We start from the raw sequence: 22,909 nt of genomic DNA on the forward strand, positions 1-22,909 counted from the left end.
TTGAACTAATTACTATATTCTGCTAAAATTGACAGTATCAAATTGCCTTCAAAATGTATGTCTCTCTACCCATAGATGAGGACAGATCTCATCTTTGTACAGCACATAGTGGTTAATGAGGACACTCAGAACTGGTCATAGTGCAGAGAATAAATGTCTATGGAGTGCTAAGCCACACATATCGCATCTATACTACATCCTCTTCCCAAGGATCAGGGACCATGAGGGAAGACAGTGTGTTGGATAGGCTAATGTCAACTTGACACAACCTAAAATCATCTGAGAGAAGGAAACCACAATTAAGAAAATGCCTCCATAAGATTAGGCTGTAAGTAAACCTGTGCAACATTTTCTTAATTAGTGATTTTTGTGGAAGGGCTCAGCCCCTGTGGTTGGTGCCATCCCTGGACTAGTGGTTCTAGGTTCTGTAAGAAAGCAGGCTGGGCAAGCCATGGGGAGCAAGCCAGTAAGCAGCACCCACCCAGGGGCTCTGCATCAGCTCCCGCCTCTAAGATCCTGCCCTGTTTGAGTTCTTATCCTGACTTCCTTTGATAATGAATAATGTTGTGGAAGTGTAAGCCAATTAAACCCATTTCTCTCCAGGTTATTTTGTTCATGATGTTTCATCACAGCAATAGAAACACTGACCAAGAAGGAGGGGTTGGAAAGACTGTAAGAGCCAGATGTTGGGGAGGGTTGGAGTTAAACAGCATCTCTGGACATGACAGGATCATGTGTTCATGAGCACATGACAGCCTTGGGGAAGCTGAGGAAGCCCAGACAAACTATGTAAAGAGCAGATGAAGGACACATCCATGTCAAGGACCAATGCCTCAGACCCATGGAAAATTGGTAAAGTCTTGTTCATACAGGTCAGGCTTAGACTGGCAAAGCTTTCCTGTGGCACAAGTTGGAGTGTTTGCAAATGATAGATCAGTGTGTTCAAAAACTAGCAACTATAGCTTTCTGCTCCTGGATATTTACAGCCTGAGACTGCTCACCTCCAGATCAAGACCAGCTAACTGCTCCCTCTGTGCAGCGCACAATAGACATGCTGAGGTTCCAGGCTGTTCTGGCAGTTGATGCAGCTCCTTCAGAGCACACACAACCCTCCCAATCCCAGCCTTTCTTTATGTATTTCCACACGCCCCCACCCCCAGTCAGGTTCCAAGGACCAAGACATGTTGAGCACAGCAGTTGAGGCATAAGACTATACAAGGTCAAGCTGGTCAACATTTTAGCACGGAATGGGAAAGCATCTATAAGCCCACAGCCCTAAATGAGGAGCTGTGGGCAATTTGTTTTCAAATTCAGTTTTCTGTAAAGGTGTAGCTTCTGGCCATCTGACCACATTTCAGTGGAGGTCCCCACACCCAGGTTAGCACATGTTGGAGCCCATGGCTTATTTAAAACAACAACAACAACAACAACAACAACAAAGAAGACATGAAGTTCTGGGGGTAGGGAGAAAGGGATTTATCTGGGAGTACTTGGGGGTACATCATATGAAACTCTCAAAAATTAATAGAATATTGAAAAATAATGGAAGAAGCCACTGAGAAAGGCATGCCAACATCAACCTTTGGCTTCTATCACACATAGGATAGCTATGTGTGAGTATACCTGTGCACACACATGTATACATGCACACACACACACACACACACACACACACACACACACACGAAAGGAAAAGTTGCCATCTATCTTCTGTATATAGGTTGGAAAATAACTTCTTTCCTCCCCTACATCTTTCTCCCATGATATCCGAGTTTGTGGATTCACTAATCATCCCATCTAATACTTAAACTTTCCAGTTTTCTTCATGACCGCCAGCTCTCTTTTAGGGAGGGAGATTGGAGAAGTACCCCAGAAAGGGCATACCTGAGGATGCTTTGCTCTAGAACCTGGGTCTGGTGCTGGTCTTGCTGATTTTGCTTCTTCATCTCTTCCTGTTCTTTTCCACTGCTGATTCCATCCAGGAGCCATTTCTCCCTCAAGGCTTTTTTCTGATGTCAGGAAATATAAACGTATGTTCTTATATTTGCCAACAATTCCCCAAATCTCTTATTGCTTGGGAGTCTTATGAATGGTAACAGTGGACATATTAAAGAGGGATTATTTTTTTCCCACCGACTTAGCTCAATAAATCTGGCATCTTTCCATCTTTGTAAACTCCTTGGCCCCTTTCTTCTTTAAAAGGAAACCAAATCAATATTACAATAACTACAGATATCCGGTATGATCATGTAAAAATCCTTTAGAGTAAGGAGGTCTGAAGATAGATGCCGCAGAACCTGGGTTACAGACCACTAGATGAAGTAAGAGCCCTACATCATCACCTATTGTTGACCCTTTCAGAATTTGCAGTCATTCTGTCTGGCTAACACATACCACAAGAGCAGTTTGTGTTACTGTTCTGGGGCCAGAGGGTCTCCCCAGTGAATCAAAACCTTCATAATCATAGCTGATTAGCTGTTTACAAAACTGGTCCCTCTCCAGACCCAGTGATCAATAATAATATAGGTCCATGTTTGAGTCTTGGGGGCTAAGACACCAAGAAAACTGATCAGCATTGTAAGAATTTACCTGGATTTTAATTAATTTTTTTAATTGATAGAATTTGAGGATAGTTAATGTGTAGTAAAGAAGACATTTATTTCCTTATATATGTCAACAATTTCAAAAATCTCTTGTTGCCTTCAACTGTCATGAATTTTAATAGTGGGCATGGTAAAGAGCACTCATTTTCTCCTGTCTTGTGCCTCCATGAATTTGGTGTTTTCCTTCTGTGAAACCTGTAGGCTCTTTTCTGACTAGTTTTTAGACATTTAAATCTTGTGTGTGTGTGTGTGTGTGTGTGTGTGTGTGTGTGTGTGTGTGTGTGTGTGTGTGGTGTATGAGTGTATATAAGCTTGTGTGTGTCTATATTTGTGCATATGACTATACATGTGCATATTTGTTGGTACATGTGGAGGTCAGAGGTCACTGCTGGTGTCTTCCTCTCTCACTTTCCAACTTGGTATTTTTCAAATTGCATTTTACTTATTTTGTGTACACGGGTGGTGCTCATGCCTTGTGTGCTGGTGCATGATGAAGGTTAGAGGACAATATACAGGAGTTGGTTGACTTCCCCAACTGTATGGGTCCCAGGATTGAATGTAGGTCACCAGCCTTGGCAGTAAGCAGCTTTCCTCAGTAAGTCATCTTGCTGGCTCTCTACCTTACTTTTGAGACAGGATTTGGCCAGACTATTTGACTGCAAGCCCCTGTCTCCACCTCCTCAGAGCTAGGATTATAAGTGTACACTGGTGTGCTTGGTTTCATATATGTGTACTGAGGATCTCAACTTAGGTCTCTGTGCTTCTCTGGCAAGCACTTAGCCAAGTGAGTCATCTTCTTTGCCCTTTAAATCTTATTTACTTGCAAATCCATTCTTACACATCAGTAAGTTCTAGTCTTTAGTCCATAAGGACAGTGCCATTTGCTTGCCTATTGATCTAAGAAACACTCAGATGGCACAGTTCAGTGATACTAAGCTAGACGTAATCTGTGATACCACCAGGTTAACTAGTTCATGACAATGAAGTTCAGAATCAAAAGCAGTGTGGGCTGCTGATGTTGCTCACTGGGGACTGCTTGCCTAGTATGTATGAGGCCCTGGGTTTAATCACCATCACCACAAAGGCAAATAATAGAACCAAAGGCTCAAGTACTAAATGAAAATCAAGTGATATAGTAACATACAAACCATATTTGTCAGTTTTTATAAAAAGGTCTCCTGAAGTGTTACTACATTGTACTCAGCAATTATAGCAGACTTGGACTAAATTTTTATTTTTATTTTTATTTTTTTTTACTGTGAGTTGAATGGACTTATAGAAAAGAAAAAAATATTCTATATTGACTGTAATTTGTTTTTCCTGATGAATGCTATTACAGGCAAGGAGGTCTGCAGTAGACACATTTCAGAATCATTTGATTGTAATGTAATGCATGCCCACAGAAATTTGCATGCATATTATGGGTCTAAGCATCAGGAGATAATGATCATGGTATTCCAACTATTCTGGTGTGTGTGTGTGTGTGTGTGTATGTGTGTGTGTGTGTGTGTGTGTGTGTGTGTGTGTGTGTGTGTGTGTGTATGTGGCACAGGAGGAGAAGATTGCAAATGTCTATGTGTACCATTGTGGTGTAATAAACTAGCTTGCAATCAGGGCAGCAGTGAAGAGTCATGGGAGCTGGGACAGCTGGATGGAAAAGAAAATAGGTAATAGAACTTTCAAGACTAGGCGAAATAGCATAAAATTGATTTTAAAAATACTTTTGCACATTTTTGAGCCTGGTTTTGGAATTGGGCCTGGTTTCTGTTGGAATAGCCAGTAATTTCTGCAAACTTGAAAGAATGTTGCAATATCCACTCTTTGCCCTGTATTTCCTCAGCAGTCATTGTGCCCAGTACAGTGTTCATCACAGGACAAATGCCACGAGGAGTCACGTGCCTGTTATTTTAAAAGGCACAGGGCAAGCTTTGTTGTATTTTTAGGGTCTTGCATAGTACCTCAAAAGTAATAAGTGCTATGTTCACTGAAAGGCCCTATGTGTACCTGGGTAAATTCTACTTACCATCTAAGGCTCTCTACTTTAAACCCACATCTTTACAAAAATTTTCTTTGACATCTTCACATTGCACAGTTAATGTCTATTGTCTAAATAGGAACACCACCATTTAACTTGTCTTCTTAAATTTAATCTTTAATTTCTTAAATTAGGACATGTTACTTCCCCCTTCCCCTCATCTCCTCCCTTTTGGGTCCTTGAAGGAAAGTACAGAACACCTTGGAACAGAAAACAATGAAAATCTCTTGCTTCAGGTACAGGCAGGCCCTGGGTAGAGTACACAGCTGGCAAGGGTGTGTGTGTGTGGGTGTAGTGGGTAGCCATTCCAGCTTTGATCTGGAAGTTCCAACTCCCATTGAGGCTTCAGTAACTGTCACGCCTACAAGGCAGGGCCAAGAGAGGACCCTGAAGACCTGAGATCTGGTTGGTCTACTGGAGGTAGACCAAGCAGAGTTCTCCAGAGAACACGGCCAGACTGTGCCACACCTTTTCCAGACCCTGTTACCTATCCTTTCACTTGTAAGTTACCCCACAAAATAAACCCCCCTTTTAACTACATGGGGTGGCCTTAATAATTTCACCAATAGGTGGGTTTTCAGCAGCTCATTGCATGGTGCACTACACAATCTGCACAACAGTGGACAGCCATCCAAAGCTTGGTACACACATTGACTGGATTAGAAGATGCTCCTTGGTTTCAGAAAACACAGGAATAGGAGAGATTACAGATTCTTGTTGGGATTGTTTTTGACACATACTGCCACCAAGGCCACCTCAGAAATGAATCTTTGAGCGAGTCAGCCTTTTCCTGTGTGAAACTTACTTCCTCAAAAGAGCTGAGGGAATATTCAAACCCCTTTGGTTATTGTGAGCTTGGCAGTTACATGGCCTTCCATACTGCACGAGTAGCAGTTCTTGATTGCCAGAGATGTATGGTTTTACTCTGAATTAACAAACTATTCATAGCAGGACTCAAATTGTGTATGTGTATTTGAGAGGGAAGGGGAGGGGAGCCAATAATTCTGAATCTATCTCGAGCAATTGAGAATTGACTGACTTCATTTGAATTGCTAAGCTTTGTTTTTATCTCATCGATTTTTCTGGGTGTACACATTGTATCTCTTGAGTGTGTCTACTATTCAACACAAATTCAGCGTGATATTTTGTAAGAATAGCAGGTTAACTATGACTTTCAGTCATCCATAAAACAGTGGAAATATCACCTTCAATGGGAACACAGTAGTCAACAGAATCCTCAGGACAGAGGCTAATCAGAGTCCTGAATGATGTGCCTTTTCAGAGGTCAATATTTTTTCCATGAGGAAAGTGGATGTAGCTGAATCTGGCAAGTTTAAGTTGGGAGAGTTTTCACTGTGCGGCATTGTTCATTGAGAGAATTGTTCGATCTATTGATAGCAGCCCTACCAGATAAGAACAGTTTCCTGCTTGGGCCTATTCACAAGGAGCTCCTGTTTGTCCTTTACTTGGATCCTCTGACCAAACTACGTAATACAATGTTGAAACCCTATGTGCTTTAATTACAGAATGACCACACCCTGTGGAAGATGTAAAGTCTGAGTTTTCAAATGGAGACTTATTTATAGTTATGATCTCATGTTCTGTCAAAACAAAATAAAATAGAAAACCAACCATATGCAAACAACATTGGACTCATTGCAAGGAGCTTTGGAACACAGGCATCCTTGACCAGGCGAGACAGTGTCTGCTCTGTAGCCCCTGGGGAAGGGCTGGCCTTTCATTGATTTCAAAAGGAACTTCCTAGCTGGATCCACTCCCCAGGGATGTTAAGCAAGGCTGTACCAGGGCCAAATCAAATTCTCAAGGCTGACTTCTCAAGGTTACTGAGGAAGATTTGGAAACTCTGCACCTAATCATAGATGCAATTAAACTGTGTGCCCAACTTTCCTCTGGTTTGACAAAAGGTATTCATCTTAGATGCAATTATCTGTGGGTCACTGGCCTCTTCTCGGGTGATTAGGATGGTGGTTGAGCTAACCTGGGAAGCCTTTCTCTCCTAAAGCATCTTTATGGTGGTGGGCTTGTAAATGCTGTCAGACTGTTTGAACACAAGACCATTGAAAGGAAACGGAAATCAGATGTTACCTTTAGATGTTGGTGTTTCGATTTTTCCTCCTCTATTTTTAGACGCTTCTGTGAGATTTCTTCTTGGATTTTTCTTTTATCCTGAAATTAAAGAAAGTTTACACAGGGGTGAGATCTGGAGGTTGCCATTGTCTGGAAGGATAGGCATCCATACACTGTTGGCCTTGGGAAGAGGCCACCCTGGAAACTTGTGTGTTACAACAAAGGAGAGAAAAGTTGGTGGTGTGTGTGTGGGGGGGGTGGGGGGTGGGCAGTGACAAAAAAAGGTGTTTTAGTGGAGAGGGAAAGTTTCACCATTTTCTTTCTCTTTGCCCTGTTTCTCCTTCGCCATCAGGCTGGTGATGTAGACTTAGGAGTGAAGTAATGGAAAAAGGTGAGTTTGAAGGAGGGAGTTTTGAAACATGTGGGGGGAGACTGCTCCTGGCGCAGACAGAAGACGTGCTGGGTGAAAGGCCCACACGTGGAAAACAGGAAAGATAGCCAGGGGCCGGATCCGCACAGAGTGAGGAAGCTGGAAAGTGGGGCAGCTTCCTCCTGGGGTCACACACAAGACAATGAAGAAAGGGAGCTTAGATGTTACTCTGTCACTCTCCATCAGCTGAGGTGAAAAATAATAATAATGCATGGCAAGATATATTTTCCACCAAGTTTAAACCCAGTACCTCAGTGAATGAGTCAACGAACCAAGTGATCAAACAATCTTACAATCAGAAGAGCAGTGTTGTTTCTGCTGATAGGTTCTGTTCTCTAGCAAACGGTAAACACAGATCAACAGGCAGCCTGGGTTTGGCTTCTGACTCTTCCATTTCTCTGCTCCATGTCATTAGAAAAAATTCCATGGTACCTCAGTAATCTAAACTGTGAAATGGGGAAACTGAAAGTCCCTACCTTGTAAGACATGGACACAGGATAAACTAGTACCTGTGAAAGTTCTTAGGGCTCAAGAGGTGTCTGTTCAGTAAAATTCAATAATTAACTATGTAACATTAGTATTCATATAGAAAGCAACCGGCTCACGCTGACAGTGTTTCTATTTATCCAAAATGCCCTAGAGATGCACTGGCTAGAATCGATATATTTGGTTATCCAAGTTAAAAGAAAAAAAAAAAGTCTTATTTTCTCATTAAAAACTGAAAAAACACAAAAGCAAAAAACAAACACAACCAACCAACCAAACAAACAAAAATCTGAGGTGATATTATTTTCAATCTTATTCATGAGTTTGTCTTAAATCCACTTTCAAAACTGAAAATTCTCTGCATAAAATTTTGTTGCCAACAAAGGCACCTGGAAGAATCCCAGGCCAAGCCAGGGGCTGATGCAGACGGGAGATTATGAAAGTATTTGGCCGAGCTATTGGAAGTACACACAGCTTCCTGAGGTGATCCCTTTGAAGATTAAAAGTCTTCTTTTTTGATGTGTGAGTTCAGGTACCTTGGTTGACGAAAAACACGTTGTTCCCAGCTGTTGTGCTGGGCTTCCCTTTGTGTGTAGGAAGAATACATGACTTCATCAACATTGCTTTTGTATTTTTTATAAATAGTTCTTTTGGGGAAAAACAACCAGGCAACAAACAAGCATGGGTCTTTAGAGTCACTCTTTATAAGTTTAAGTTCTTTTTTTTTTTTTTTTTTTTTGCGTGCGTGCGTGCGTGTTTGTGTGTGTGTGTGTGTGTGTGTGTGTGTGTGTTGCAATCTAGACATTGGTCACAAAAGTCTGTAAGCCTCTGTGAGCCAATTCTCTATGTTCACTGAGCAGATATTAGTAGCATTTGGTTTGTGCCAAATATTTTGTTAAGTGCCTCGGAGACACTATTTCACTTAATAAGATGTAATAACAAAGACATACCATAATAATTTTCTTTTCACAAAAGGGAAGATGGATGTTTAGGGAGATGAACTATTCAAATCTTCATAACTACTAAGTGATAGACAGAGCCAAGATTTGAACCAGACAACTTGAGATCGGCCTTTTCTTAAGTAGGAAATTCCTTAAGCCAGCTTTGTTCCCTGCATTCTGGAGACCTCAGGACAGATAGAAGTGGGAGCCATGATTAGTGTAGTTCCCTGGGGTGATGCTCCCCACCCTTCGCCAGGAGTAGCTCACAGAGAGGTGCACAGGACGTCTGACTCAGTGTCAGCCAAACCCAGCAATAACTCCCTCGTATCACTGGCTGCCAGTGTGTGTTGATCTTCTCTTGGGGTTAGTAATCAAATAGTGGAAGCTATGGGTTGAGGTTGGACTTCTAAAGTGTTTTGACAACACAGGGATTATGCAAGTGTTGCTTAGGAATACCAGTGTTTTGTCACTTGGAGGCAATGTGATGCCGCTCTCCCATCAGTCAAGGCAGGTGGGAATGTAATTTTATAATGTTAAAGGCATGATCCTATTTTAAGATAGGAGTGCCCCCCCCCCCCACATAAGGCATTAATCAGGAGTAGATTGTCATTCCTTTACTAATTTGATAGTAATATATAAGCATTACTGAAAAATACTCTGGGAATAATTTAGTTTCAATATTTCCAAATAAACTCTAACTCAACCTTAAGTTTTATATAGAGCTCTACTGCTACTGTTCCAGAGGTTACCAGCCAGCTAGACCCTCTGCAACCTAGTGTGAAACAAATGGATGAGAAACATTACCTGCTTCCCCCAATTTCCCAAGCAGGAAACTTGGCATGCTGAGCATTTGTTATTGTGACTATTCTGAGTGACTTTTATTGCTGATGACTTCATTAATGTACAATTAGACTTCTTGCTCTATTAGACTTTTGCTCAGTGATCAACTGCCTGGGTTTTTGGCTGCTTTACTGAGCTTATTTCAGCCATTGAAAGCCACACGTTTCAACTCTATAAAAAACTACCTCTTATTTTGAAAATTAATCTATTCACTTTGTGTAATTGAAAGTCATGATGACCATGTAGTATACAATGATATTGCCCCATCTCATACTTCACAAAAGTAAGCACAATACTTAAGAGTGTATTGTGGAGATGTTGATTAATTATTGATCAGCAATATTCATATATGATTGATTCTTCCAAGCAGGATTTATATTAAGTTACTTATTATTAATTTATTTAGTACTTAGATACTTATGTACAGATGTGATATTCATATCAATAGTAGTTTTTCAGTGTTTTGAAACTACTGAGGTTTTGGCAAGATGTTTCAGTGGATAAAAGCATTTGGAGTGCAACCTGATGACCTGAGTTTGATCTCCAGAACTCACATTTAAAAGAAAGTGAGGCAGGGTGCATGACTTTAATACCAGCACTCAGGATGCAGAGGCAGGCAGATCTCTATGGATTTGAAGCCAGCCTGTTCTACATAGTGAGTTTCCAGTGAGAAACTCTGTCTAAAAAAAAGAAAAAGAAAAACAAAACAACAAACAAAAAACCCTACAAAAAACCTACCAGGCCAGATATAATGGCACATGTCATTAATCCTCATATTTAGGAGGCAGAGGCAGGCAGATCTCTGTGAGTTTGAGCACAGCTTGATCAGCACAGTGCATTACTTGGTAGCCAGGGCTATAGCGTGAGGCTCCGTCTTTTTTTTTTTTTTTTTTGCTGGAACTGAGGACCGAACCCACGGCCTTGCGCCAAGCGCTCTACCACTGAGCTAAATCCCCAACTCCGAGACTCTGTCTTAAAAAACAAAACAAAACAAAACCAACCAACAAACAACAAACAAAAAGCAGATGTGGTTGTGCTCATTTGTAGTTCTATCACTCCTTTGGTAAGATGAGAGACAGAGACAGGCAGAGACAAGGGAGACCCTCGCCTTAACAAACTGGGATCACGTGGGGTAGATACAGTAACAGAAAAGAGCAGATCATTCACAGAAACAGGACATTCAGGAGAGGGCTAGAAGACTCTGGAACTCATACTGAGTTGGAGATGCTTTTGGCACCACTTGGTGGAGCTAGGTGTTAGATGCTTGGAATAAGGATGGAGGGAGATGAAAAGAAGATTCTGAGCTGGAGATAAAGGTTGGGACATTGGGAAGGGATGGATGAGGCACGATGGGGAACTTTTTTGCTTTTGTTTTAAATGGAAAGAGAGGAAAGGCTGAGGAAGGTCCTTCCCAAAGCTCTTAGGCCTCAGGGGTAGAAACTTTCACGCGGAAGTTTATTTTAGACAGTCAGACATTATTTATAGTGAGACTTGATGAATTGGGCCACATGACTAAAAGAAGCAACTGGAAGATAAACAGATTGCAAGAAGCAAGAGGTCAAAACAATAACTGTGCTATGGTATTATAAGATAGAAGAGATTTATTGCTCACATGGTCCAAATACTTCACTTCACATGTAAGAGTTTACCTTAAGGAGTAACGCAACTTGCTTCATAAGCTTTTCTTAGTAAGGAAGAAGATCTCAGGAATTCTCAGTCCTGGGCTCCACTCACTTCTCCCCGAAAGAAGGGAGCACGGTTGGGAGCATTGATAGCGAAAGTAAAGGAAATCGAGGCCTCCGGCGATTTCACTAGCTCCCACCTGGACAGAAAGAGAGCATTGGTGGGGTCTTCCTAAGCCAGCTGAAGCAACTGGAAGAGGCAGGCCAGAGTGAGGGGAGGGCTTTTGATGAGTCAAACGGTTTCGGGTCCATTCTGCGAAAAGCCGAGTGGCTTGTGACGCCATGACCAGTTTGCTGTTACTTGCATCCTTAGGATCTGAAGAACAGCAGTAGAAGTCGCTCATTTAAATACTACCAACTCGCAGAGCGGGCTAAGGGTGCAAAGTAGTGATAGCCCCGAGAGAAAGGTATGGGCGAACACACATTTCTTAAAGACAAATTCTGATGCCGTAAAGAAGTTTACTAGATCTTAGTGAAAGTAGACTTCAAGAATTCTTGGAAAAAGTCATTTAAGAAATTTCGATGTGTGTGGAGGAATAGCCCAGGCAGGGGCAGAGCCCTTGTCAGCCTGCAGGAGGCCTTGATCTTGGTGTTGGAAGCGAATTCTTGAAAGAGGAACAAATAAGTCAATGGGAAGACAGATCATGAGACAAGGGTAGTTTGTGAATGGGAATGTCTAAACACAATGAAAAATCATCTCAGAAAGGGGGACAAGAAAGCTATGATACAAATAAAATAAGCTAGATGAAGTAGTTTAATATCTAACTGAGACTTGCCCAATAGCCTCACATAACCAAAAAATAACGATAAGATAGTGACAACCATTTTTAATAATAGTATAAATACTGCAAAAATTCAGGATGACATGAGGATGGAAGACACAGAGCAACAAGTGTGTGTGTGTGTGTGTGTGTGTGTGTGTGTGTGTGTGTGTGTGAATGACACATTAAATTGATAACAAAATAATAGAGGTAGTAAGATGACTATATATATAATGTAGGAGAAAAATCTTGATCCTAGAAAGGGCAGGACATGAGTACCTAAGGAGAAGCTGATGCTTGAGAGGAAGTGGAACCTGTAACAGCTACACTAGGTTTCAGTCTCTGGTGGTTTTCATTTAGGAGGAAAGAAAAATTTATAAACACAACTGTAAGAATTATATGATGCAAACTCCTTGGAATCTTGGACGAAGTAAAAAATATCAAAAGACAAAAATGGCAAATGTCCCAATTTTGGAAGAGGTATAGCGATGTATTATGAGTATTTGAAGACTGATAAATTCATTGACTATTCCCTGGCAACATTAGAGCCCAGTTGTATTTAGACAAGGGATGTTGTATTTAGATAGAAATGTCTGGGAGGCAGGGTTTGGTTCTGAAAATTAAAGACAGGGTAAGGATGTAGCTTAATGTTACTATTTGCCTAGTATGTGTGTGGCCTTAGTTCATCCTCAGCACTCCAAAACAAAACAACAAACCCAAATATTTGAAACTCACACCTCCCAGACCTTGTGTTGTTTATTTATTTCGAGATCCAGAGATGAGGATTATGACAGTCCAAATAATGTCTAACACTGACGAAGTCTTAGAGTCAGGAAGCACTTAATGCTATAAACATGTTAATTTATTTAGTCTTCCTCAGATCTCTGTGAGGTTGGGACCATTATAATTCTATTATGTATGTGAAAGAACCCAGGAAAAGACACCTGGATCTTAGAGATGCAGTATTTTGTGGTTTCCCCATGGCCTTACACAAAGCCTCATTATATGGTGTGAATATGAAATGTTCTTCATGTATTCCTGTGGTGATGGCTTAGTTTTCAGCTGGTGGTGCTAATGTGGCAGGTGGCGGGAGCTTAGGGAGATAGGGACTAGCTAGAGGAAGGGGTAGGGCCCGGGAAGACTGCCTCCTTCTCAGCCTTTTCCTCTCTTTCTTCCACCACATACCTCTGCCATCATGATGCTCTGCCCAAGGGCACGAGGCTGAGCAATAGAGGACTGCACCCCTGAAACTCTGAGCTGTAACAAATCTTTCTTCCCTTTATTGTCCTCTTAGGTATCACAGCAACAAAAAGAAATCAAATATACTTGTGGTGGTTTGAAAGAAAATGGCCCCCATGGGCTCATAGGCAGTGGCACTATTAGGAGGTGTGGCCTTGTTGGAGTAGATGTGACTTTGTTGTTAGAAGTGTGTCACTAGGGAGGGCAGGCCTTGAGGTCTCAAATGTTCAAGCCAGCTCACTTCCTGCTGCCTAGCTGTCTGGATGGCAGATAGATAGAACTCTCAACCCCTCCTCCAGCAACCCTGCAGGCTGCTGTGCTTCCCGACATGATGATAATGGACTAAATCTCTGAAACTGTAAGCCACCCCAGTTAAATGTTTTCCTTTACAAGAGTTGCCACGGTCATGGTGTCTCCTCACAGCAATAAAACCCTAACTAAGACAATACTGTGTTGTAAGTTTCTGCAAATGTTAACAGGAAGGTATATTAATTTGAAATTGACTATTGTGCTTGTGTGCATGTGCCTATGAAGGTCAGTAGCCAACCTTGAGAATCATTCCTCACATTTCACCCACCTTGCTTTTTATTTATTTTTTATTTTTTGCCAGAGCTGAGGACCGAACCCAGGGCCTTGCGCTTGCTAGGTAAGCACTCTACCACTGAGCTAAATCCCCAAGCCCCCACCTTGTTTTTTGAGACAAGATCTCTCACTGGCTTAGAGCTGACTGGTCATGAGACCCCAGGGTCTGCCTGTTTCTACCTTCCCAGGATTACAAGCATACCATACCACAACCGAGATTTTATAATGTGGGTTCTGGGGGGTTCAAATCAATAATGTCTACTCAGCAGGAACCAAGTAACTGAGCTACCTCCCTGAAATCAACTCTCTTAGTATTTTTAAAAGCAGTGCCCTGTGAGAAGACAGACAGAAATTGGAGACTAACTGCACCAGACGTATAAAAGAAGCCATCCAGATAACTTTCTGTATCAAGCTTTCAAGGATGAAGTAAGCATGGACTGGGGTTTCATTATTAAAAATGTTTTCAGAAAACTTGAAAGCTCACTAAGTGAAACTATGTGGCCTCATTGGCTAGAGCCAAGGTAAGGTGGATGAATAGAAGAAATAAACCCAGAGAATCGTTACCACATGGAAGAGCATCCAGAGCCACCACACACCAGAAGTTCTGGATATGCAGCAACTGAAATTAAAAAAGAGGATGAGAGCATGGAGAAAGAAACCACTGATTTCTGGATCCTGTGATGATCTCTACATGTAGTTAAGGAGCACCATTATTATTATTATTATTATTATTATTATTATTATTATTATTATTTTGGTTTTTCAAGACAGGGTTTCCCTGTGTAGCTTTGGAGCCTGTCCTGGAACTCACTCTGTAGCCCAGGCTGGCCTTGAACTCACAGAGATCCAACTGCCTTTGCCTCCCGAGTGCTGGGATTAAAGGCATGTGCCACCACCGCCCAGCAATTTATTTTATTTTAAAAATAATATAGGTTGATTTTTATTTTATTTGTATTTATGTTTATGTTTGTATTTTTAAAAACGTGCGTGTGTGTTTTACTTGCATGTATGTCTGTGTGTCATGTGTGTAGAGCTTGCAGGGGCTAGAAGAGGACATTGGATCCCCTGGACAGGGTTAAAGATGGTTGTGAGTCATCATGTGCATGCTGGGAATCTAACCCAGGTCCTCTGGAAGATTAGCCAGTGCTCCTAACGGCTGAGCCTTCTCTCCAGCCCCAGTACCTTGATTTTTAGGTCAGCCATGGCGGTAGGGCTTTGGATTGTCACCACTCCTTACAGAGTAAGTTCAAGCTCCACCTTTCTCAACGTTACTCGCTCTGCAAGTCTCTCCTTCTTTTCTAGCCTTACAGGACACTCTAACAGCTTAGGCTCTGTCCTTTCACTTCTGTCTGACCTTGTTTATTCTAATGAACAGTGACAACACAAACATGGACAGTTAACAAGCACAACAAGTCTCTGAATTATTAAGAGGCTATGGTAAAATCGGCTTGGGTTTCAGTTGAAAAAAAATCTATTAGCAGGCTACATGATTATCAGCTTGCTCCTTCTGCTTCACAGCCTGATTGTATTTTTGTATTTGCTCACTTATTAACTTCTTCTTCTTCTTCTTCTTCTTCTTCTTCTTCTTCTTCTTCTTCTTCTTCTTCTTCTTCTCTTCCTCCTCCTTCTTCTCTTTCTCTTCCTCCCCTCCTGTTCCTCCTCCTCATTATTATTATTGTTATTATTATTATTATTATTATTATTATTGTGTATCAGCTACTGTTGAGCTCATTGCCAAGGTAGCTGAAAGATGTGAAGATGTCCTGGTTGTCCTAAGTCCTGGCAGGAGGGAGATGAGTGATGGCTATGGGATGGGAGGAGGTAAAGGAGGCTGGAACAGTGTACACTCTGAGAGTTGACTTGGGGTCCTTCAAACCTTCATAAAACAGTGCCAAGTGCTTCTGAAATGGCAGCAGAGTCTCTTTGCCCACTTCTAGTCATATCAGACTGAGGAAGGCGGCCAGAGACTACAGGGGTAGAGCAATAATCTGTGTTGGAAAAGGGGGTCAGTAGAATCCACCAGGGATACTTCTTGCCTCATGGGGATGCACATGATGAGTATGCTTTGAGACTTAGAGATGGGAAAGTGGAAATTCTGTTTCAATTATTAGCATTGAAGTAGGCAGCATTTGTTTAGACTGTAGTTAAACATTGAGTCTAGAGTTTGTTTGATCATAGTTTTCTAAAGAAGCATATTTTATTTTAGATCATCCAGTGAGGTACAGAAAATTCTGTCAGGAGAGGATCTAGCAGAGCAGCTTTATCACTCAGCAGCACATCGGAAAAACCTTCCCACTATCAAAAAGAAGTTTCCTTAATGGGCTATCAAAATTATTGTACCTCAGCACATGACCTCCTTTATGGGTGGGCTGTTATGTTTGGCAAAGAAACGTGGCCTGGTACATTTGTTTAAAGAAACCTCTCCTCCTCTGGAAGAAACATGTGATCTTGGTACAGCATGGTGGAAATCGGCAGAGCTTCATTGTTTAAACATTCTGGTACAGGGTCTCTTTAGGCCATGTGACCTGTGAAGTCACAAGAGCCAGTGTGCCGAGAAAGGACCAGATCTGATTCTAATATTTTGGTGTTATTATCTTGAAATCTCTAATATTGGGTCCTTCTTGCATTTTGGTTGTGTGCTGTGGCCCTCACATTTCAACAGGATATCCTGCTTCTGGGTGATAAGCTACTTTACTGACTGTTAGATGATCCCAAATATTGACAAAGACAGAGCACGGTGAATGGGAGTGCCCAGGGACAGGGACTATGAACTGAAGAGCTATCGAGAATTAGTATTATGTTGCGATTTTAATATACCTTGTTAAAATGGGGAGATTTCCTCTGATTTATGCAAGAACTTCTTGCCTCCTAAATTCCTTTATGTCAAGAAAATATTCACTGGGAGTGGAAAGAAACAGGGAGTGGACCCAGGGAAATGTGAGAGAGCCTTATTATTTTGCGTCATGGGCAGCTTTGGCCTGCAAATCTGGCACCGTTGCTCAGATTGCAATGTCAGGACTTTCTGTGGGCCCTTGCCAAAGAGAGGGAGGCCTAGGCAGGTGCTTTGGCTTTGGATTCCTACTGTGGTTTAACTTTTGAGAGAACCTACCTCCTTCATGTCTGGGCTCAGATGTTACCCTTTTTGGGAGGCCCACCCTCCCAAATCACTCCACTCACAACTGCAGCCCTTTACCATCTTCACACCTGATGCTCCCAGTTTCTCCTCATAAAACTTTCAAATTAAATGCGTAAGACTCAATAGATGATCAGCCTTTGAATAAAGGTGTGAATGATGAGTTGATAGGCACATCCTCAACCATCAAAGTTAAGCCTTTCAGCAAGAATAAATGTACCAGCCAACTTATTACTTCTCATCTCCTAATTGGGTCAGTTCTCTGCAAATTGACATTAGTTCTCAGAATTCGTCAGAACATTGTCCAGAAATACCCTGTGTTCCCTAGTCTGTCATCTCCAGATGGGTAAGATCCAGTAATTCCATTTGAGTAGGGCAATGTTAGGTGCTGTGTTTTCTAATATTCCCAGAGGAAATAGGATACAGCAGTATATTCCCCATGGAAGAACATGTAGGCGGACTAGATTTTACTCATCTAAGGGGGATCTCTCTATTCTCTAGGAACTCATCTGGAATTTTTTCTGTTCTTCACTTTGGACTGTGTTTACTTCCAGGGAGTAGCTGTGTAGAGATCTTGTTGTCACTGTGACATGCTATTCTGCATACCCCTCAAAGTACTAGAGAAATTGGTATTACCATTTCCAGTAACACTAAATATCAATTTCAAGTTGAGTGCATTGGCTCAACCCTTTAATCACAGCACTTTGGAGGCTGAAGCAGGCAGATCTCTGTGAGTTTAAGGCCAGCCTAGTCCACATGGTGAATTCCAAGCTACCTGGGGCTACATAGTGGGACCTCATTTTTTTTTAAAGGGAATTAAAAGTCTATGTCAACAGCTCTTTGTCTGTATAATCAGTTATTTGTTAAATGTGTACTAACTTGAAAATGGCCTCAAGAAACTTTTGGGGTTCAAAATATAATATTTAGTCAGTGTAAAGTTTCCCTGTTTTCAAATTACAGTTGGAAGTGGAACTTGTTAACTAACGAGTATTTTGGTTATCAATTTAGCAAATGAAGATTTGCTACAGGGTGGAGCCATGAAGACAGAATGGGAAGGTAACTAAATAAGAGATTCTGTTTGGAGCATCCAGACTGAAAGGCTCGCCTTTCAGTAACTCTTCCCAAATACTTTCATAATTTGGCCTTCATTGTTTTTAAGTCTTTGAGAAAATTTATGAATAATCTTAAAATTAAATTTACTGGTATGAGAAATGAATGGCATCATCACAGGGTTAAAATATTTTTAAAGCAATATTGTCACTTGGCTCAGCCAAATTATATGCAGATGAATTTTTCAATTATTCACAGTAAGAAGAATGCCTTTTTAGTCACTTGAAACCCTGTGGAGGAAGTATAATAATGAAGTTTATTTTATTTATTGCTAGGAGTTAGAGGATCATAATTTAGTAAAAAAATCAAACTGTTCTTGCAGTGTCAAAGTTTGATTGTTTTCATTCCTTACAAAATGAAGTCTGTGAGTTGCTGTGTCTTGCTGCTTAGGAAAGTGCTTCTGACGCCGTCATTGAGGTCTATAAAAAATTATTTCAGTCTAGGAGGATGGTTAAATGATGATCTCCAAGTTTCAGTCTGGATCAGGGCCCCATAATTTTCATGCCTTTCAGAAATGAGATAATTCTTGAAAGCTCCCTGTGTACTGTGTGTTTTCTTTCCCTAGGTAGAAAGAATAGCTGGGGCTGCTTCCTGGGCAAGGCCAGGGTGGAGAAGGCTGGCCTTTCCCAGGGTGCCCAGGAGGAGGGCAGTTGTGCTGTCTCCATGGACACGGCACTGCTTCATTTCCCCTCTAGGTGGTGACAAGTGAGACTGAGCTCTTTGCGGTGGAGACTAATGGAAATTCGCTCCTATAAACTTTGGCCAGTTTTTGCCCCACAGGCTTTAAGCAAGAATTTTACTTTCAAGCTGAATTTTGTGACCTTACTTGAAAGACTTAATTAACTCTAATGGGATGTGTTTAGGCTCACAGGATCATTTAAAAAAGTTTATTATTTTTAATAATAAAAATATCTTTATATTCAGGAATCAACCCACTCAATTCCCTTTTAAGGCATTTTGACCTGCCTTCTATCTGTTTAAATGTGACCCCTCAGTGAAAATTCCTAGGCCCTCTGAATAACTGTATGCAGCCATCTGTTTGGACCATGGACTACTTCACCAAATGGTCTAAGCTACAAACCACACGTAACAAGACTTTAAAATGAGATGTTCCCCACTACAATAGCAGAAGCACAGAAGAAGTGTGCTTCATTGAGTTGTGGCTTCATCTGGTTATTTAGGAGATGGAATCTTGGGGGTGAGTGGGCAGGGGCAGAGAAGCCTAGTTTTGAACAACCCAGTTCAGTGAAGTAACCTTCAGACAACAGCTGTAATGTAAAAGGGCCATGCCAAGAACAACAGAGTGCGGTGGAGTTCCTGTCCCTTCAAGGGGGACAGCTGAGACTGGGGCTGGATTTTACAACAAAACCAAACCAACGAAAGGCCAGACCAAGGCTTTTTGGCGAAAGGAAAATTACAGTGATTAGAACTCAGAAATTAAAAAGTAATCTCTACAGAAAAGTGCCCAATCTTATCTGTGGACTCTTGGTTTCTTTTCACTGGTGGAGAAAATATTTTTATTTATTGAATCCCTTCTGGGTAGGAAAAAACCTCCTACTATGTTCACTTAGTTAAAAAAAAAATCCTAAATTAGAATTTAGCTTAATTAAGATGAGAATTTGAAGAGCAAAGCAGAATGACCTCATGCCTTCCATGATTCAGTATCAGTTTTGAAAAAGTATTTCCTTCTTTTGGACAGTCACTTTTCAGGGGCAGAAAATGTGACACATAGGGGTGTGGATTCGCAAAGCTGCTTTTCCTCCAAAATGCCACCCCAAGTTCCAGCTAATGATGATAGATGACCGGGCCGGGGTTTCCAGGTTACTGCCAGATACAACACGTGGGAAATAAAAGAAAAAGAATGGTATCATTTAAGAAAAGGAATTCTTGCTTTGACTCTTTCCCAGAATAAACATAAAATGTACTAATTTTCTTCCTGGCATTAGGGTAATATTTTCCAATCCATCTCATGCATGGCATTCCTTTATCGAGATCCTATCCGAGCTATGTCTACTCTGGAAACTGATCTCTGAGAAATATTCTCATGCGAGCCTTCCCGAGTTTTCTCCTGTTTAACACTTCGCTTGAGTATATGCCAAGCTTTGCTTTAATTCGGTTAGGTTTTCTGGAATATACTATGACACTAAGAATAAAAAATTTCAGATCTTCTTCCTTTTGGTATCCTCCTTAAAAAAAAAAAAAAAAAAAACTTTTGGGGCCTATATTCACTGCTTTAAAATGTTTCATGATCGGGTGGCTATTAAAAATTTTTGTCTGCTAGAAGGAACTTGAAGGAAAAAACCACATTTCTAATATTACACAGAAGGTGAGTGAGACTTTACAAAGTACTTAAAAACAAACAAAACAAAACCTCTTGATGGCTTTTTAAAATGCAAACACCATTTATAAAATCCAGAAACATCTTCCTTGATCTCAGGTTCTGAAGCCCCCGTGTCACACCGAGGGTCCCGAGGGTTCAGAGAAACAGACTGGAGTCCATGAAGGCTGACAGTTCTGTTTCTCCACTTGTGACGACTGCCTGGGAGACAAGGACAGCTAACCATCTAAGCGGCCACCTTAATGACTTAAAACTCTGTGCAGACTTACTGTGATGGCCTGGAGTCTTCCCTTCACCAGCTCAGCTTCTTCCATTCTAGAAGTCAAGGACAGGCAGACGCTGAAGGAAGTCCCAAGCTACCATAAATCAAGGTGCCTCCTTGGGGAGAGGAGACTCGGAGAGAAATCTGCTCTTTGTACCCGGGAGAGAGGAAGAGAATCCCGGCTTGTCAGGAGCGCCTCTGAGCCGAGGCACAGATGAGGCCAGACAGACACATGTAATGAGGGTGTGCTGGGGAGGCAGACGCTGAGGCTGCTGGCATCAGTTGACTGACAAGTTTGAACGGCAGCCGCACAAGCCCTTTTCCTTCAGGGGCTGCCAGCTCTTTGTTGTTCTGTGCACGGTTAGCGAGGCACATTTTCTTATTAACTGTTCCTTATCCAAGTCATTATTTTCCAGGAGCGTCACGGGGAACTGCCCTGCATGCGTGCGTGCGTGTGTGTTCAGGGGCAGCCGGGGTTCCCGCAGCAGCACACCCTGTGTGCTTAAGGTTACCTCAATTAGTTGACCTCACTTTGGCTACAGAGCTTACACACACACACACACACACACACACACACACACACACACACACACAGAGAGAGAGAGAGAGAGAGACAGAGACAGAGACAGAGACAGAGACAGAGAGACAGAGACAGACAGAGAGACACAGAGACAGAGACTGGGGCATAAGGGCTAAGTCATTTGTCTGTCATCCTCCCCCTGCTTGGCTTTAGATAATAATGATGGCTCCTGTAAACACTCCTACAGTAGAATATTGACATTAATCTCCCCTCCCCTCCCAAAGTCCCACCTCCAATTTTCTGTCAGAGACCTTGGAATCTTAGGTCTGGGGAAGATCAAAGGTGTTAAGGTGCTGAAGCTGGCTCCCTGGGAGTTCTTGGTGCCATCCTGGGATGTCTGGGGGAACGCAGCTCCTGTTTTTGGATCCCATTCAGAAGTGACACTCTTCGGTTTCGGGAGGGTGCCCATTTTGACCTCAGCAGTTATGCCAGGAAAAGGAGTGAGCACAAGAGAATGTGACTAGGCATTCTGTAACCCTTGGTGGACAATCCCTACCCTTGAGAGGAAGGCCCCGTGAAACTCAGGTCAGAGCAGAGACCAGGAAGCGCTCCTGTTGACTTTTGTTTTCTTTCCCCTCCCTATTCTTTAGGTGTAGTTTGAAGTCATGAACCCCAATTACCGTCCTCCACGTTATTATGTGTTTGGATGCTATCAGCACCTTACTATCACCATACAGCTGGAGAGGTTAAACAGAGAACTCCGGCTTACATTTCTTTGTCTTTCTGATATTTGTCATAGTAGTAGCAAATATTTGTCCGTAGACAAAAGCATTTCATCTTATTTATCTGCGAGGTGTTGAGTGATAGGTGCTGTTATTCCTATTTTAAAATGAGGCAACAGGTTCAGGGAGATTATTTGCCACATGGCTAATGAGTAGCAAAGCCGGGATGGGAAGGTCAGCTGTCTGACTTTGTAACACACATCCATTAAGCAATGCCCGAGGACACAGGGCAAGGAGAGACACAGGCTGAAGGTTAAGTCGATCTTTATGAGGGAGTTGGACCACAGCAGCCTCCTCCACCAAGCTCCCAGGATGCTTAACAGCTAGATGGAGAACTTTAGGCAGAACCCTGTGTTATTCTATTCTAGGGAAATTAACAGAACGTAGTGAAATAGGATTGCTTCATCCTTTTATTCCCATCTTCCCAACCACAGAGACTACATCCTGAGTCAGTCACCTGCACAGGAAGCTCATCCCTTTCAAGAATCTGAAACCACAAGGGGTTTAATATGTAGAATATATAAAGAACAGCAAAAATTAGACACCAAAGAAATAAAGTTGACAATCAGTACATGGGCCAATGATGGAAACAGAAGAGATACAATTAAAAAAAAAAAAAGAAAGAAAGATAAATGACCAACAAGTATGTAAAAAAGCGTTCTACATCTCTTGCCACCAGAATTACAGACTGAAGCAGCGAGGATGGCCACCATGAAGAAAGCAAGCGGCAGCAGACCTGGAAAGGAGGTGGGAAGAGGAACGCAGACACTGGTGGTGGTGGCGGCGAAAACCGTGCATCCAGTGCACGAGATCAGTGTGGAGGGTGGTAAAAAAATAAAAACAGAACTACGGTATGATCCAGCTTTTCCACTCCTGGGGATGCACCCAAAGGATGCCATACCTGCTATTAAGATACTTGTATACCCATCCTTAGTGCAAATCCTTTCACAGTAGCAGAGACACAGAACCGGTCTACATGTCTATCCACAGATGAATGGATAAAGAAACTGTGGCATTTTATTCAGCCATAAAGAAAACAAAGTTATGAAATTTGTAGGAAAGGGTTGGGGATTTAGC

The 22,909-nt window shown here is 41.8% G+C and overlaps 1 protein-coding gene across 2 annotated transcripts in view; it reads right to left on the reverse strand.

Annotated features, from left to right (window-relative positions):
- Palmd (palmdelphin) overlaps positions 1-21,050 on the reverse strand; it is a 46,178-nt gene extending 25,128 nt beyond the window's left edge. Inside the window, exons 1-3 of one of the 2 annotated variants that reach the window (XR_004945295.1) lie at positions 20,538-21,050; positions 6,745-6,825; positions 1,885-2,009 (exon numbers count right to left, since the gene is read on the reverse strand). Coding sequence is in view for 1 of the 2 variants with exons in the window: in XM_036191448.1 (XP_036047341.1) it covers positions 1,885-2,009; positions 6,745-6,825; positions 20,538-20,582 (251 nt within the window). In the remaining variant the exon portion in view is untranslated. The remainder of the gene's footprint in view (positions 1-1,884; positions 2,010-6,744; positions 6,826-20,537) is intronic. The other variant, XM_036191448.1, reaches the window with a different exon arrangement.
- Positions 21,051-22,909: the final 1,859 nt, after the last annotated feature.

Source organism: Onychomys torridus, chromosome 6 (assembly GCF_903995425.1).
Source record: "Onychomys torridus chromosome 6, mOncTor1.1, whole genome shotgun sequence".
NCBI lineage: Eukaryota > Metazoa > Chordata > Mammalia > Rodentia > Cricetidae > Onychomys > Onychomys torridus.